The 19361-nt window shown below is 42.5% G+C and overlaps 1 protein-coding gene across 3 annotated transcripts in view; it reads right to left on the reverse strand.

Moving 5' to 3' along the window:
• Positions 1 to 19361, reverse strand: part of pappaa (pregnancy-associated plasma protein A, pappalysin 1a) — a 95301-nt gene that overhangs the window by 52957 nt on the left and 22983 nt on the right. For all 3 annotated transcript variants that reach the window (XM_053864457.1, XM_053864450.1, XM_053864440.1), the window contains exons 7-10: positions 15295 to 15796; positions 6832 to 6960; positions 6666 to 6757; positions 1734 to 1930 (exon numbers count right to left, since the gene is read on the reverse strand). In XM_053864457.1, coding sequence (XP_053720432.1) covers positions 1734 to 1930; positions 6666 to 6757; positions 6832 to 6960; positions 15295 to 15796 — 920 coding nt within the window. The remainder of the gene's footprint in view (positions 1 to 1733; positions 1931 to 6665; positions 6758 to 6831; positions 6961 to 15294; positions 15797 to 19361) is intronic.

Here is a 19361-nt window from a genome sequence, read left to right on the forward strand (position 1 = left end):
TTTGTTAAAATGTTCAACATCATGTTCTGATGCCTTGGATGTGTTGTCAGCATGCAATCTGATCGGAGGCCGCCAACAGCCAATCCAGAATGGGCTTCAACAGGACAATAATATTGGGTGAGAAAAATGGATGGCGTAAGTTCTGTCAAGCAGATCTGACTCTAAGCCCTTGTCTACTTTAATGAATATTAACCCTGTTACACTTTTATTTATGTGAAGTGAAAGACAAATAATTGTTTGTTTATGGTGGAGATAAAACCAAAAAATATTGCACCCGTGGAAAGAGAAATTTGCTGAGAAGAAACAGCTCCACCGCTTGCTGCTGGCCCAGGACCTGGGCAGATGTTAAAAGAATTACAAAAGAGATCATCACATACTGGAGGAACAGATGTGTGTCAAAAACCTGCCAGGTGTGTATGAACCCAGAACGTTACTTCTGCCACTCCCTGTCAAATTCACAGTGTTACAGTGAGATTAAATCAAATCTTTTTTTTTCAATACGCTCAACCTCTGTTGTACAGCTTCATTACATCTAAAATGACCGCTGACGTCAACAGCTTTGCACAGAACATGAAGTTTGAGAAACAGTTTTACATTAAGTACAAAACGGTGAAAGAAAAGAAAAAATCAGACTTCAGATGAGATAGAAACAAGGTATTGAGTGAATCAGCTCGGGCATCACGATGATCACAGCGTCTGATGTGAGCAACTTTTTGTTTTTACTAAAGTGGAGCAGACAGCAGTTTTGATAGTCAACGAGTCACTGACTATTGTCACGAATAGTCAAGTACTTGTCATGTACGGGATGGTGAACATGCCAATGCCTCTGACTGTAGTGTTGCAAATAGTATATGTTTTTTAAATGTTAACACTTTTATATTGTTAAATGTTGATTTGCAACTTTATATTTTGAATATTAATTAACACTCAAAATGTGGTGTGAATGGTACATTTGGCAAAAGTTGCCCACTGCCGCATTCCCACAGGACGCTAACAATGAAGAGTAATGAGTGGGAGTTACATGATCGGAAGCCTTCTGAAGTCTTCAAAAGATGGGCTACGAAGAGTAATGGCATGGTGCGAAAAAAACAAAATATTCAGTGACACTTTGTCCTCCTTAAACTGCTGAAAGCAATAAAAAGCTATGTGAAAGTGCTCTATATCCACAAGTCGTTGCAGCCCTAGATCAGCACCAAATATGGTCTCGGAATCCTGACGCATACTTCCAGATGCAGAATCGTAGATGTTACATGAGTACCAAAGTTCTGACTTATTAAGTACAAACAACCTTGGAAAAGCATCCTCCAGATAACCACAATATCCATTATGAAGGTGCACTTGCGCCATCACACCATTCCCTGAGAGTTTCCTATATGTCAAAGCAGTCAAAGTCGTGACAATAAGCTCCATTTACAAGACAACAACTTCATGTCAGAAAACTAAAATGTCAAGAATATGTCTGGACAAGCAGACTTTTATTTAAGCTTGTCACAAAACAAAGCTGAGAGTCTGGTGCCTGAATGGAGATGTTAAAGACAAGATACTGTTGTCTTAGTCATGTTTCATGTACTATCATGTTGTCAGTGTCTGTCTCTTAGTTGCCGTTTATTGTTTCCAGTGGGTACTCAAAAATGATAATATTCCTGGCGTGAATGTGGCTGCGCGAATCGATGTTGGATAACCAATAGAACCCCAACAAGGCAGTGTTGAATGACGGCGATAGAAGGTCTTACCTTGGTGACAGCGGGGTAACCAGCTGCTACCTCACCAGAGCAATAGGGCTTCTCTTCATGTGAGACTTCAACGGCCGAGGCCCACTGGTCCAGGAAGCCACTGGGAGTGTAAAGACCACAGTCCCTCACACCTGTCTCCCTCTCAAAGTCCTCACAAACACCATCACCATCGTAGTAGTAGCAAATGCTTGGCTCCTCTGTAAGTGAGAGGAAAGTTATCCATTAGCAGTAGCATCAATTACGTTTCCCCAAATCTCATTTCAAACCACCAGCCTTGATGTGTGTGAAAATCCCATCTTAAATGCTCTGTTTCATGCATAAGACATAGCCTCTGATACAATGGGATGTGATTCTGAGTCCTATCTCTATTATTTGGCACCCTCAAAGGGGAAAAGAGAAGTTATGGTGGGCTATGTGGGGAGGGATGAAATAAAAGCTGCAGGCGAAAGGAAGCATAATTTCATGTGTATGTGCAGGATTTAAAGACAGGAAGAGAAAAAGTTGGCAAGGAACGATAACATGAGAGCGGGGGGAAAAAAAAGCGGACACACGTTAGGCAGGAACCAGACAAAGTCAAGAGGTAAAGAAAGATACAGGAGTAATTTTTCCAGACATCCCACCCGGAGTTAAGGCTTGGAACTGGAAGCTTATGGGCTGAAGGAGAAGGGGAACGGAGGAAGGAGGTTGCCTGGGCCTCATTGCTCTCAGCTCTCAGCTAAAGCACTGTCAGCCGGTGGGGTTCCAGTTAGGGGGAAAGGCGGCATTCTGTGCCAAGTTGGCCAGGGCCTCCTCCTCAAAATTCCAGCCCTCCCCAACACAGCCAAAAACTAAAGTCAGTTCTGTGCTCTGGCAGTGGTAGAACGAGGGGCGACTGATGGGGGCACGCAGAATACACTCCCGTCACTCACTCAGCGGGGTCGCAGGCGAGGAAGGAGCCAAGCAGGGGCCGTTGATATAAGAGGAAGCTCACACTCTGGACTTATGGGGGCGAGGGGGTCACTGGTGGAGTGAGAGGAAAAGCGTGGCATTTGATTATGCTGATTGGAATTGGGTTATTAGATAATGGAAAAAGTGGGAAGGTGACTGAGTGCATGAGCAGCAGTAAAGTGAGGGGCTGAAGAGAACAGGAAGTGAAGAGGAAAACAGACTCGAGAACAAGCATCTGTACGAGGGGAAAACAGCTACTGAATATTACAGTCGAAACTGAAAATGAGACGACACAAGAGGAGGACAATCGGATAAGCAGGAGCCATGCTTAATAAAATACGTAAATAGATGAAAGGAACAAAGACTTTTCTTTGCTGAGGGGTGTTTAAACTGAGGTCAGACCTCATCCTTTACTGACAACTTTATTATCAACTTTTAGGTATTGGTTATATCCAAATTTTGGTGGTTCGTGGAGAGGAAAGACAGCCTTGTGCATTAACGAATATTTGAGCTTGAGACACCAGGTGAAAAGAGAAGAGGAAGAGAACCATGGAAGGAAAACATGAGGAAGATAGGCGTTAGAAGAGAAGGATCTAGATAGGTAATGGTCGAGGAGGCCGACTTGCTCTGGCAACAGCTGATGGAAAATGCTGAAAGAAGAAGTCAATCACTGCCGTTGTCGGTACCAAATCTGTCCGCTTACCAAACGTGTGCTACCCGGCACGGGATGGTGACATCACATCTGGCAAGATACGATTTTTTTTTTTTCTTTTTCCAAACATTTTCATGAGCCAGAGAAAAGTGAATTGGATTTGACACAACACAAGCGTAACATTTATATTCGCAAAATTTTTCTTGAGTCACTTGTGAGGTATATGTTCATTCTTCCCCGTGGCCTGTGGAACAACCCGTCGTGATTGGCTGACCTGTATGGGTCATTGCTTTCATTTGATATCGCACCAAAACCACAATCAACTCATCCGCAGACAATTATTCGCCTTTGAACACCTTTTTATTCATCTGCTAAGGGAAAATGTGCATCCAATGAAGCCGTTCTAACCTTTACCGAATCAGTCTTACCTCTTCTGGGTTTGCCAAACCACACATCGTTGAATAAAATAATCTTCAGATGTCTGCTAAGGAGTCCATCCTGCTTTTGGTACAAAGCAAAATGAAAAGAATAACCCGTGCATCTCAGCCAATCACGACGCGTTCTTCAGCAGAGCGCATGTGGTAGAAACTGCCATCAAATCCTTCATTTCAGTTCATCTGGCTGACTAAAACATTTGGATTGGATTTGGACATTTGGATATTACGTCATCATCCTGCGGCAGGTAAGTGAGCAGAATTGGCACCTACATCGGGCTTGGCTCAACTACACTGAACACAGAAAATGAAAACTTCAGTTTCAGTTCATACACAGATTCTCTTATTAGTGCTCCAAGAATTTGATGCTACAGTTTTGTTCCTTAACTTAATTCCAATTATTATTTTTAATTTTGCTGTTTTAAAAAAGCCCATTGCATAATTATATACATCATATATACATATACATAATATATAGCATATATAATATACATACACAATATACATACGTACAATATAGTTCCAAATTCTTTAAACACAGCACTTGTTTGTGAATGTCCCCCGCTAGCTCAAACAGCCAATCGGCTCTGGTTGCAGGCAAGACACACTAGTTTCCAAAAAAACTTCTCAGAAAAGAATATTTCGTATCATGTACAAATGCTAAGCAGAATGTACTCTTGATGACAGACAGGGAGTCTCACACACATTCAGACACACGGACTTAATATTCTATCATTATAGTGTCTGATTTCCGCGCAACTCTAAATCTGTCTTAGACAGTGAGGAATACACAGAAATACATTAGACTCACACGCACTTTCTGAGCACTGCAGTCGGTGGAAAAACACGGCAGCCAAAGCAGTGGTCCAGCAATCTGACAGGGATTAAGTGGCCACTTCACAGCGGCTCGCACATGTGTGTACATGCGCCGAACATGAGACACACACTATCACAACGGGGAAAGTAAAATAATTGTCTGACAGCAGAAGAGAAACACAGGAAACCATCAATCTATACATAAAACAAAACAGTGTGGGAGATGCCAGTCAGTCAAGTATGCAAAATTAAGATGACTCACTCTTCAAAAGCGTAATGATTTCCAGATTTCTAAGGAAGGTCAAAACCATTACGATACCTCATGGAATCCCTTTCTCTTCAGAGGGAGGCAACAATGATTATGTAAAAGATATTAAAGTCGCATTGTTTTAAAGCAACTGGATTTATGACTGGCGCTCAGATCACAGGTTCAAGAGAGATACATTTACTCAGATTCCTTTTTTTTCCAGAGAACAAATCATCAATCCTCATTTTCTTCAACTTTTGCTTCCAATTCTTCCGGTGTTAGGCCCAAACAACCCATTCTATCCATCTCTCCGTACTCCTTTTCTTGAAAGCTTTGTCTTTGTTTTTTCCACCCGCCTGGTTGTTCACTTCCTTTTCTCTCAACACTTCCTAATTCCACTGGAAATAAATTGCTGTTTCAGTCCAACTTTATCACTTAGTCAAGACATTTTGTCAAGACATTTTAGTTAGGGAATAAATCAGGCTGTTATTTTTAAGGCCAGCTTCCAATTCGGTATATACCAAGCATGAACCATCCACAATCCTTGTCAGAAATAGTGAAGTACTGGGACAGGTCGTATGGAGGTCTAGAGCGCAGGAAACTTGTACCTATGTCGGGCACCATTTAGGCAAACATTCACACCCACACGAAAACACAGTGTAACAATCTAGCGTTCTAAGTAAAATCAAACTCAGGCAGAGCATTCTGGCTTTACAGCAACTCCTGTGCCCCACACACCGCTAGACTACAGGACGTACGCTTCTTTATCAGGGTCAGAACATATCAGCATTCACATGAATGGAGGGAGGCGACAAACCAAACACAAGAGAAAGAAGAGAACAATGCATCATAACTCACTCAATGAGACTATAACACAGAGAATTGCAAATGTGCCGAAAATAACATTAGTGGTGAAGACACTCTAAGACACTGCACAAATCTGACCTCCCCAATACGCGACAATAGTTTAAACGCCAGACTTGTACGTGCCATTGTGACACTGCTGCAAAGACATTGGTGCGGTTTGGTGCTTCAGACTGGCAAATCTCTCCACTGGAGATCCACTCCACGATCAGCACATCTTTGAGTGGACAGCATTGTCATGAAATATGAGCCTTTGACCCGAACGATGCAAAGACTGGTGCTATTGCTTCATGTATGGAAAATAAGTCTCACAAATCAAGTAAGAATCCTTGCATCTGGCTTCCTTCCTTTGGAGATTTTGAGGATCCGGGAAGTGAGAATATGGAACCGGAGCAATGTGGAGAAATCTCTCTCACGTATATAGAAGGATAAAGGCACAGTCCACGTCCAGCCCTGGGCATAATAACATATGACCTAATATCATTCCTACACATTCACACCGTTTCAGCAGATCTGGCGAGTGAGAGAGTGTGTCGCACAATCTTAACCAGTCCTCCTTAAGAGGGCCACACACAGACGCGTCATTGTTGTCAATTCAATAAATGCCAAACTTCCTCTTTACATCCTTGTTTCTCAGTCAGCAACTTGACTCCAAATCGCCAAAAACAAATGGGATTAAACTCTCAGCATAGGGGAACATCCACTGCGTATATTCTGGAGAGAACACTGCCCGACAAGCCAGCCATAAAAACAACGCTGAATCTTGGCAGACTGAATAAATAAGACCATGAGCTATTCTAAAATGATGTATCTAATTTGAGATTAAAATGTAGAGCATCAGTTAGATACAATAGACGTTTGCTTTTGGTTTTGCAATATATACAGGGCTCGTGATTCACTTTTTCTCGACTCTTGAGTTTATCTTTGAACACAAGCAGGCCACCATCAGACAAGACCTGGCCATGATGGCGCTATTTCACCGGGCGACTTACCGATACAGTTGAAGAAGGGCTCCTTCTTGCACTGGCAGGAGCAGCCATCGCCGTTCAACGTGTTCATGTCATCGCACTCCTCGCCTTTGGAACTAAGAACACAGTGGAAGGTTTTAAAATGTTGTGACAGTGTTTTAAAGATTGCCTTATTTTCCAAATGCATTACCTTTGGATGCGACCATCTCCACAGAAGGGTCCCCCGAGTTTGTGCACCAGAGGAGGGGACACCTCACTCTCACTCCGGGTCGACAGGGTTTGGACTTGATAGGTGTATGCGACATGAGGCACTACATCCCTATAAAGACAGCACAACAGCACTATGAGTTGAAAGGTCTAGACACAGCGAGAGAATACGCGGCTGTACACAGGCATATTGCTTGCATTAATAAATCAGCCTTCGGAACACACACGTATTGACACACTAAGGGGCTCAAGAGAGAACCACGGCTAAGAATCCATCAGGGAATGAAACGCCTACGTGCTTTGGGACTGAAGCTGGTTTTGTTTCCGTATCAGTGATTCAAGGAACCATCATGATGAACACACAATGGACAGGAGAGGTTTTTGGGGACTACTCACTTTGCCGGTGTATGTCGCCATGATGGTTTCTTGAGTCATCATGATAATGAAGTCTTAAAAAAAAGTCTGAAAGGAAAAAAAAAACATAAATGAGAAAAACCAAAGACCATAAGCAAAAAAAAAAAAAAAAAGAAAAGGAAATCAAAAGGTGAGAATGAGAAGCCAAAACAAAACCAAAGGAAAGACGAAGCAACAAAAGTACACGTGAGGGTGCTGGCATGATAATGATTTATTGTTTTATTTATTGATTTATTTTTAGTCTTACACAAATATTTTGAACCATGCTGTCATGATAGAAGCAACAATACAAAAGGTATTAAGTGAAGTAAAACTGATATCACATCAGCACTCTCATTTGCCACTTTTGCTCGCAGTTCTCTTTCCACTTGTCATTTTGGGTTTTCATTTACAGCTTTGATTTGTCACTTGTGGTCGTGGTTTGTCATTTATGTTTTGCTCTCTGGATCCTAAGCCCCTTGTGTTTCGGTTTATCAAGACCTTTACGGATAATGCAGCATCCAAACTTTTCCTACACTGACGTTTCATCTCCCTTTAAATGGGTCAACTATAAATACCAGCAGTATATCCTACAATGTATTCGATATATAATGCTATCGTTTTACATAGTAACTTTGAATAATCACGCTTGTGCTGGTTGAATAGATAGACACACGGCGGGTAAAGAGGCTGACTACAGATCATTTCACATGGACCATCAAGTACCGTGAACCGGATTTTAGAATGCCCTCTGCTGCAGTGGAAATACAGTATGTTTGTATGTGTTTTTCATTATATTTAGTACACATACTCAGTATACTGTATGGCTGAAGACTGAGGATGATGTAAGTAGACGCCCCAATTTCCTGTCTAGTTATCTTACTTGAAGGACATGGTGGGAAAACGCCTTAATGGGCTCAGTGGTTACCTGATATTTACATGGCACACACATATTTATCCTTATTTATCCATATTTACCCCTGTTGTTTTGAACTGAAAAAGCCATGAACAGATTTCAGATGAGTTTTCTGAAACGTTTGGTGCGGTTCAAAAGGATCCAGGAGACTCCATAATAGGACACTGGGCCACTTGCACAGCAAGCTCGACCGACTTTCTTGGTCAGACTGTGTGTAAATAAGTTTTATTGCCTCCTCCTTCCTCACCAGTAGTGTTGTAGTTGAGACTGCCTAACCAGAGTCAAGACCAAGACTTGGACTTTCAGGTCAGAGCCCTCTTTTCCCCCTTATCTCTAATGTAAAAATGGTTCATCAATGGCCATTAGGGAAGTGTTTTTTTTTTTTTTCAAAAACAAAATTGTCTTGGAATTAAATACATTTGAGCTTTTTTTTATTTTTTATTTTTTAATAAATCACAGCAGCTTTGGTCTTGACTGGTCTTGACAAAAAAAAAGATCCAGAGTCCAGTCTGACTGAGACCAAGACGTGGCCAAGTTCAAATGCAGTTGATGCCGAGATTAGACCAAGACATTGAAAATGCGGTCTTGAGTTTGAGAGTAGTGTCAAGTTCAAGAACTGTATCTTCAACACATGAAGATGTTATGTTGTAACTGACAGAGAAGAGTGGGCGCAGCATTGTTCTAGTCAGGTCTGTAAATTAGATAAGTAAAACCAACAGGAGGCTAGCAAAGCAAAAGCCACACACATAGAACGTCTCAGCGAGGAAAGTCTTTGGTGGACAATTAAACCTGCGCTCCAACTGCAGGCCGGTGGGATCCAAAACACGGTGAAATGATGCACAACACAACCAGACACACTCACATAACCGCCACTCTTGAAACCACAGGTTGTCTCCACTTTATTTATTTTCCCTGCAAACCTTATTTCATGATGAAGCATATATAAAAAGCATTATTTCTATCCAAACACTTTAACTAGCATTGGAGCTCAACGTTGAAACCAACAAACAAACAAACTAAAAAATCTTTGTGAAACAGGATGCAGTGTTTTCTGTCCCATACTGTACTAATTACCTAAACGCGGTTTGGTTCATGAATCACTACCTGTGTTGACCTCATTCTAAGCTCCTCCATCCTGTCAAAGTTCCCGCATGCCTTGAAAACATCTCATCTGTTTCTCCGCACGTCGGCTTTGTGGACCATTTGTGGTTTCACTTACAGTTCTGTGAAATGACAACACCTCCATGCGCAGCTTCTAGTCAAATTAAAAATGCATGCTTTTCAAGTAGCCATTTTTATTCATATTGTTGCCTTGCTATGGTTTTTTAAATGCCTTTTAGAGATCTTATATTTATTTATTTATTTTTAAATGGTCTTAGTAGACAGACTGAAGACCCCAAGGCCAAATCCAGCCCACCAATTCATTTAAAGCATGCCTACAAGAGCCTGAAATAGTTGGCTCTGAATGAAAGCACAGCAGTGCATGTTGATATCACATTGTTGAGGCTCTGCCACTGAACTGTTTTTCTAGCAGAGATTATTGATGTCAAACATTTGCCAGAAAATGTCATCAACGTCATGCAGTCGGAAGAGAATTGTAAGGAAGGAAGGAATGAGATGTACTTCTTCCCGTCGAGGGCAAAAACTACAGTGAGGCTGAGTCAGTTGTGAAGGTGGATAATGTATGTATTTTGAGATTAATCATAAATAAATACAGAGGTGAAAGAGAGAGTGCAGGCAGGGTGCAGGTTACGGGGTCGTCTGTGAAAGAGGAGGAGCAGCAAGAGAATGAGAGCTCTCTCACAAGCTTTATTGGAAAGTAGTGACACCTGCATAGATGTGAGGTTTAGAATCTGAAGTTTAGGATTCAGTACATCAGAGTGACAAAGATACAGTAGGGAGGCCAGATGGTTGGGACATGTGGGGACGGTGTTGGACCAAGAATGTTGGAGATGGAGATACCAGGGAAGGAAGCAGAGGGAGACGATGAATGAATATAATGAACGAGGACATGAAAAGGAAGGTTTAGGCTTCGATGGAAGAGGCTGAGCAGCTGCAGTGACTATAGATGGGAAATATAGAACGACCTAACAAAGAGAAAAGCGAACATATATAGCCTTCTATTTGGACTCACATCCTCATAAAAGTTTGTCACTTTTGCTGAGAGTAAATGATGCGTCTGGAGAGTGATCTGTCATGATTCAATGACTTCCTGTTTCATGTAGCGTGACTACTTCCTGTTTGGTTTTGTCCATTTTGTTCACTTGACAGAGGCTCTCACCGCTTGGTCTCCTGTTTCTTAGTGAGTGATAAGTTCTTGCACAAGTCACCAGGTTATCTTGTTACCGGCCACTAACTATTGAGAGTGTGCGCTGTTAATTCATAAAAAGAACTGTATGTGTAATGTGAAAGTACGGATGAGTAAATGAATTAGACGTGTATAAGGTACAGTAATATCCACTGAAATGTGCTATAAAACTGAGCGCTAAACAAACAACTATCTCACCACACCTGAGGTTATAACGGTTCTTAACACAATTCACTTCTGGCTCAAGTGACTGATGCGCCTCTCAGACGTGTTTGTGTAGCGCCATGTGATCATAGTGGGAAGCATGTGTGAGCGCTGGTGTCCGCTGGTGTTCATCTGTGAGTGGCGTCACCGAAGTGTGTACATTTTGTGAGTGTTTCCCATCTGTCGCCCTTTGTTGTTTTTGGCTGACAGAGTCCAGATGAGATGAGAAAAGCAGATAAATCAAAAGAAAAAAGATGGGAGGGGGAAAAAAATCAACTTGTGTCTCGCAAGATCAACAAATGGACTGATTATCCTTTCAGTGTCAGCTGACATTCATGTGCGGCTCCGCTTTGTTTATTTTTACACCTCCGATATGTCAAACAGCCCGGCTCTTTAGGAATAGATCTGGAACTGGTCTTCCGCTGCTCCATTTAGCACAATAGTCTCTGTTGTAACTGTCAACAATGGGGTTTTGCGTGAGCAGACACACAACAGTGAAGGAGACAAACTATCAAACAGCTTGCTCACCCTCAATTGAACTATAAAGCAGAAGTGAGTCATTGTTTTGTTTATCTGATATATTTCTTCTGGTATTCAAGCTCTACCAGAGCTCAAACAGAAAAGAAACTACAGTTCAACAGATTATATATTTTATATATATATATGTGTGTGTGTGTGTGTGTGACATGTATAGGACAATAACAAGACCATCCTTCGTGTATGGTGTAGAACTGGAGTTAGAAGAGTCAGATATGAAGATGGTGATGTTTCCAATTGACAGGATCAGCTCGAGTCAGGGACAGTTCGGACATGTGAAGAGGACAGACGGAATTGGACTATCCCCCCACGGTTAGTGATTTTATTATAAGGCCAGTTAACCCGTTTTGTACAAGGGCCGTACAACTGCACGGGAGCATATCATAAATGTCGAGGCCCTTTACAACATTCTCTGTGTCTAGGAAGATTATGACCAACACATCCTCTCTCCCATGACGTAATATATAGATGTTGGGCAATGGTCATACACGTTGAAGGCTGCCTTCATTCAGCATTGTATGTTGACGCACTAGGCGTTCAATTGAAGGCTATGTCCCACCGTCAGCGACAAGGGGAGACAACAGCACATTGTGCGTTCAGTTGCAGACTGCCACCTGTTCATGACCTGTATGTCTACAGGACCCTGTTCATGGACTCTTCCCTCTGGCAGGAGGCTGCGGTCAATCCAGACCAGAACCTCCCGTCACAGGAACACCTTCTCCTCGGCTGTCGAGGCCAGCCCTTGTTGTTTGTGGGATATTTTATTTTATTTTATTTTATTTTATTTTGTTCATGATTGCATGTTATTCCGAAGCAATAACATGGTGGGATCCTCACTGACCATGGCAATATACAGTAGCTGATTCTGATGTTTAAACCCCCACCCACGTCCATGTGTTTTGTGCCACCCACCACCTTGAACACTACATGGAAAGGCTGCCTTTGACGTCAGTATAGGAGGCAAAAGTCCACTTCCCAATGTGTTATGCAAGTCATTCCTAAACCCAGAGAGGGAAAATGAAGAGGAAGAGGGAGTATAAGTAAGTAGACTGATGAGAGTGACTGAACATGGAATAAAAAAGCTGTGCCAGAATGTTCAGAGTTTGTTTAAAATATTGATAGTTTTTATGATTATATTTGACATTGGACCGTTGGGAGCAAATGCAGAGTTAATGTATTAAGGAGTGGTCTGAACAGGTTTCAAAATATGTATGACGATATGAATTTTATTTTGAACCTTATTGCAATAAATATGCAAACTAGCATTGGCTCTGTTCCGTACTCTTGGCTGTGTTCCACATTGTCGAACCGCATTTATACATAGGTAGCAGTCCATACAGCCGATAAGTGGAACTCATCGTTGGGCCTCCGCTGAACTTCTCCAGCAGTAGTTACAGGTATATTAAGGCCCGTCTACACAAAGGCTCATATCTGCCCGAATTCAGCGTCTGATGGGACAGATTTGGTTTTGCATTTTTGGGCCGTGAGATTTAACATCTCTTTAACATCACAAGGATGCCATTGGCTGTCGCCATTAAGTATTCAGCATTTTCAGTATTTAGTTTTATCTCTGTAAATTCAATGATCATTACCGTGACCCGTGAAAACATTGTATCCTTGTACATGGTCCACACTCTTCTTCAAGTGTCCTGCGTGTCTTGTAGGGGGTCCGTATTGTGACTGCCACCTACTGTTTGATGATTAAATACTTGTAGGGCAATAATATTGGATAACTAAATAAGAAATAGAAAGAAAATAAGCTTCCTGGGGGAGGTATGTTGTTTTCTTAATGGCAAGACCAACATCAAATTCACTTGTGTAATGGAGACAAACACGTTTGTCTGTTAATGTCAGTCATGAATGTTAAGCCGAAGAAAGGAGGTGATGAGTTAGACAAGCAATGGAGACATGTTTTCAAGCAGTGTAAGCTCCTGTTACAGGCAGGATGTGGGGCGGCAGAGAGTATCTGTGAGCAGCACCCACTATTCCTCTGGGAGGTCACTTCACTTCAGCTCTGAGATAGCCTTTGACTCAGAAAGGCTCTGAAGTCCACATCAGGGAGAGGATTAGCCCCCTGGTCCGAGGGGTGCCTCTGTGGAATGGAGGTCAAACTATCCCAATCCTCCTACCCGCGCCTCTCAACCCCCTTATGCTGTCTTCCACTGCCATTCACCCCCCGTGATCTGAGCAATGATTTAACCCCCAATGGTCAAAACCTTCAACCTCCATCTCACATCTTCTAATCACCCCTCTTAGTTTTGACGATAATTTAAACCCCTTACCATGACCTCCAGCCCCGAGTCACCCCAAACAAACTGCCACCCATGGTTGGCGTCTAAGACATGATCTCAACTACTTAGTATCTCAGTCAGCTTGCCCCAGCTCAGGTGAAAGCTGTTGGCCTGGTTGTTGCAACTCCTTCACCTCCCCCCTCCTTGACCTCTATCTCTCGATGTAACCCATGGGAAACAAGCTGGAAGAAGCTTACTGTGTGGTCAACAAAAGCCTTTCGGCAGCTGGACACAGATGATCAAACAGAACACTTAACAAAACATCTGGTGATACTTTGTCCTTTCCTCTGCCATGTCAAAGGTTTGTTTGTGAGTCTTGAAAATTCTTCTCTTGTATATCGGCTTCAAAATAGTTTGGAGAAACCTCAGGATCGTTTCCAAAATAGACACAAGCTAAAACATATGGATGCTGTGAAAGTATCAGACGAAACATAAGATTCCCTCTGCACTCGCAACAGAAAATAGTCAGCTTGTGCCACTGACCACTACCACTGGAATGTAACCACAGCTAGTGAAATATACCACAGTGGTAAAACTAACTACAGTACATCAATAATCACTGAAGTGAGCCAAAGCCTCCAAATAAATACATCCTACTGGTGGCAGCCAGGAAGTTGGAACATGGGTATCATCACTCCATCTTGCATAACTTGCATACGCACCGTTTCAACTCTTATCAAGCCCTTTCCTTCTCATGTGAACCACGCTGACTGCACGATAGTGAGATGGCACAACATGCACAGTGCCATGTATAGCACAATCTTTATCGAGTCAGCACATTCCATGAAAGCAAAGCACTAAACTCTCACCACCGTGTGCAGATAATACCTTCAACAAGCCATCTGTTTGCCCTTGTTTCATGGAACACAGGAAAAAAAACAAATGTGGGCAAAGACTGAACTGTGACTTAGGAAACGAATGGTGAACCGCAGATCAGAAACTTCAGAAGCTAATGTTCCTGGGGGCGCTGAAAGGGGATATCTGTTATTGAGAGAGCCTATTATTTCGGAATACTCTCCAGAAGGAAAACAAATATGTAGTGGCTGTCCTGTCTTTTAAAAGACAATTACATCACCGGGAAGAACAGAGAGGACAAAAATAAAGGTTGAGTCAAAGCAAATATTTTGACATGCTAGGAAAACGCTAGCTGATTTCAGAATTTAGTGGGGCAAAATGAAACATTTCCCACTAACCAATTATTATTTAAAAAATATATATATATTATTAACCAAAATTATGAATTATTATTGAGGCTCACTCTTGAAAGTAGACAGCATCTAATGCTAACATTTGACAAGCCTTCCTCATGACACACTCTACAAAGATGGATTTAACTTGCTATGAATGTTTTGAGTTAGAGTCTCTCTCTGCATCTGAAATTAGAAGATTTCACAGAAAAGTACACCAACATGCAAAAACAAACCTCAGTTTGAGCATCTTCAACATCTAACTCTGGTCTCTACCCCATCCACCATGCCAGCGCTCCCATCTTCATCTACACTGGATAGCTGATCCAGAATACTAGAATTGAACTCCGTGAAACTTCACTACCCACTTGCCTCTCTTTCATTTACACGCATTACACTCCATCTTCACACCTTCACATCTCCTGCCTATCCTTTGCCCCTTAGCCACATTACGCATCACAGCAAACATCGTCCAAGGAGACAAAATAGAATTTAAAGCCGAATGTGGAAAAGTTCTCTTTAACCAATGATGTGCAACCGCTGTTCTCCAACAAAGCAAACTCTTCGGCCAATGTTAACCTCAGTGCACTAAAGAAAACAGCTGACTCACCTGTCTGTATACCGGCGAATTGGTTCGTTGAAAACGATACCATGAGGAGAATGAGTGAAGGGAGGTTGCCGCAGCAGGCGGTAGCGTAGAGGTTGGCAATGCCGACAGATCGCACAGTCTGCTTTGGATGCCAAGAGAGTGGCATCGATCTCGAGGTGTTGCTCCATGGTGAAAAACTGAACCCCATAAACCTCCTCCTCCACGTCCAGCTTTATCGTCAGCGCGGTGTCGCAGAAAACATTGCTGGGGCCCAGCGAGATGTTGTTTCCGCTGACGGTTAGCAGCAGTATGTTATGGATAGCTGGCAGTGCAGTTTCGTCCGGACTGAAGAAAGTGACCCACACGGTTAGGGAGTCAGGCACCAGTGGATAAGGGAACTCCAGCTGGAGCATGCAGCCTTGGATTGGGCACTCGGAAATGCCCACTTTGCCTTGTTCAATGCCAGCGTTTGGACTCCAGGTACGTACGCTTGGCTCGCATGCTTGCTCCACATCTGGTGGACCTATTGAATCAAGAAATATGGGAAGAAGAGAAATGACATTTCACATCCCACCAATGGTGAAAAGAATCTGCAAAACCAGCACTACGCTGCATGACAATCCACGAGGAGAAAATATGATGGCAACATTGTATATCATACCACAGTCTTTTGACTTCATAGCTTGTATTGAAGCAGTACGCTCAATGTAAAGTAACAGAACATTAGTTCATTATTTTGGTTCGACCTAGACGCAACAGTGATACAACACCATGGGCCACAAGGTTTTTCTCACAAGCTGAAAAAGATGACTTGAACTTGATACACAGCGATATCACTGTAGATAGGAGATGTTTTGGTGTCTGATCTACAGCAGGGTCATTTACAAATCCATCACTGAGTTGACCTGCCGACTGCATGACTCAAACCAATGAATGGATAACTAGCACTTGCCACATTTAAGGTGCGAGTTGAACTGAGAGATCATTGTGAGTCCAATTGCAGAGGAAAGGCAGTGCTGAGGTGTGTACCTTCTGTAAGGGGCCCAGTGCAGGGATCGCACTTCAGCAAAGTCATTACAACCAGTCTCACTGCAGCCATATTTGGAGTCCACACACAGCTAACTCGCATTATCCCAAGTGACGTACACTAACATTCATCAAGCACTTTTCGAAGCCAGCGAGCTGCAGACAGTCCCTCGATTTCCTTTTGTGCATTTCCAAGCTGGCAACCGTCGAAGCCATTTGCTAACCTCATTTCTGGGCACCATGCAAGATTCCAGTGTTTAATCAAGTGCGGACGGACGAAGGTTTCCAAGCCACATTATCTCAACACATTTATTATTGTACTGTAGGAATGTTTGTGTGTGGCAAACGTGGAGGTGTAGTACAAGAAAAAAAAAAAAAAAAAGAATTTAAAGATGAGGGAAAATGCAGCGAGGGAATTGGCTGGTGACAAAATGATTTTACTTGCTGATCACCTTCCATAATTCCAATGTCTTGTTGCTGCAGCTACTGAACCCTCCAGTTAGGAAAAACAACATCCTACGAGGGGCTTCTAGTTAGAAGCCTTCAGACATGTAGAATCATGTTCTTAAAATGGCAGGGAAGTGCTATTCATGTATGTGTTACCTAGGCCTTTTGGCTCAGCGCTTTCTTCACCGCGGTACTGAATCCTTGTGACTGCATACGCTGCAATTTCCACTGAGAGCGTAACTGCGACTGCAGCGTAGCTTTTAAAAAAGAATGAATGGTTTACAATCTGTCAATTTCCACCAGGAGTGGAGCATAGAGCTACGCTACTTCGCCGCTAGTGCACAACTTTGGCAACAATTCTATTCTTGCGGAGCTACAGGCAGCACTGCTTCAAGTTGGAGAGGATCGTTCAAGACAGGAGGGAATCCAACGTGACTGTAGACGGACATCTGCTCAGCTGATACTCCATCTTTCCCCCTCACTTTATAGACTCTGAGGTACCTTGAGAACTTAGTAAACAGAGGATTGTAGTTATTTTAAGAATATGAAACACTAATAAAATATCTATATATGTGACGGAAAACCCAGAGTCGAACGATTTTCAAAAGCTCATAATATTTAGGTCAGACTTCACATGAATTTATTATTGCCTTTGAAGCAAGTTAAAGTTCAAGCTGATAATTTGGTAAAATACAACTCCATTTTAACGGCCGATATCTGCCCACTGTCTACTTGTAATCCCTTGTATCTGGAAAAGTCCAGCGGGCCAGATAGATAAACAGAGCGGGATATGTCTGGGCATGCACGCGTTACGCTCTCTAAGAAGTGCCTCTTTTCTTGATCTCACTGTCGCACACACTTACACACTTCTCCACGCAGAACGCTATGTAAATCCCCTCCCTCACCCCGTGCCCTGACACGGACATAAACAGAGAGAAACTTCCCTGACACACTTTATGACGATGCTCTACAACTGCGGAATAAGCGACACAGAAAGTGGAAGCCCTGTCTCGATGACCTGTATTCCTTCCATTTGAAACACGATAGATTGGCAAGACATGCGAGAAGCATCCAGTCACATTGATTTGCACAACAGCTCGACACAATCGGATGAAACATACTGATCACAATACACACTGTTTTGAGGGCCATGCAGTTTAAAGGACATTGTCAGAAAAAAGATGGACCCAGTCCCTCAGACAAGGTTGCTGAATGCTGCCAGAGAAAGGGTTTATATGTTCCACAAATATAAGTTCAACTGAAGACAAGCACCTTTCATTAACTGACAGAAAATCTTCTCAGTATCGTAAAATGATTCTCATTTTTTTTGTCCTTTCCTCAAAACAGAAGTAATTTCGGATTGGTATCTAACAATTTATAATATATAACCATCATTATGTAGGAGTATTAAATGAGTTTTTAAAGTGATTTTTACTCCAGGCGGTTAAGAAAAGGACACATTCATGGAGATGGTGAATTCAATTAACCTATGCACCATTGCAATTATACATTAGAGGGGCAAAAAGATTTTTACTCCAGTTAACAATGAGTCTGGTGTCTTTGAGTTAAATGAATGACATGGCTGCTTGACCTTAAGTTATATAGTGTTCTGTTAGTGATGTGTCCAAAGTCCAAAAAAGTAGCTAGATATTATGGGTTTCCAGTGATTCCTATTGAAAGCAAACACGGTCATATAATTGTCACCGAAACAAGCTTGTATTTCTTCTTCTGTCTGTTTGCATGTCCAGTCAGAGATTGCACACCTGCCTTTCTGATGTTCATGTTAACCATGTGCATGAATCGGTTGTCTTGTTCTTCCTCTACCTAAGCTCCATTTGCAACAGTCGATTGCGAGAGGGCTCTCAGTACCTGTAAAATCAATAGAGTGGACCATCTAAAATCACTTGTATTTGAATGAGCTTCAGTATTTGTCGAGCAGACGTCCAGCTCTTACATATATGAGTCATCTCAAGTCATCCGATGACTGGAGTCAAACTACAAATGAGTTTATCGGTGGGCCAGCCAGTGTTGAGGAGCAAGGTCTCCACACTCGTGGAGAGGAAATGTCTAATCCAGGCGGGTCTGAGACAGATAGCGGATAAACTATGTCAGGCATGCAGGTAGCAGGTACAAGCAGAGGAAGGCAGCAAATCATGGATGTGGCAAAAGGGACGTGAAGATGAAGGGTGTGACATGAGAGGATGATCAAGAAGTGGTGGACTTGCTGAGGCAGCACCTGATGGGAAATGCCAACAGACAAAGAAGATAAACGGAATCAAATATCACTCGGATAATTTCAGGCTGAGACATGGGAAATGATTCTTTGTATGACGTAGAAAGCAAAATGGAGGTGCCCTACTGATGCCAGGGAACAAATTGAAATACAGTGGCACCTCGGCTTTCGAACGTCATGGAATTCGAACAAATCGGAGTTCGAACTAAAATTTTGACATTTTTGTTGCTTCGGATTTCAAATGAAAATCCAGAACTCGAACGCCCCCCAAAAAAGCCAGAAAAAAACATAACATGCGCGGACCGATCATCTGGCCCACGACATGCTTTGTTGTTGTGTATAACACAGCCTCTGTATGCAGACGTGTCCCGTTAGCTACATT

Source organism: Synchiropus splendidus, chromosome 1, assembly GCF_027744825.2.
Source record: "Synchiropus splendidus isolate RoL2022-P1 chromosome 1, RoL_Sspl_1.0, whole genome shotgun sequence".
In the NCBI taxonomy this organism is placed as follows: Eukaryota; Metazoa; Chordata; class Actinopteri; order Syngnathiformes; family Callionymidae; genus Synchiropus; species Synchiropus splendidus.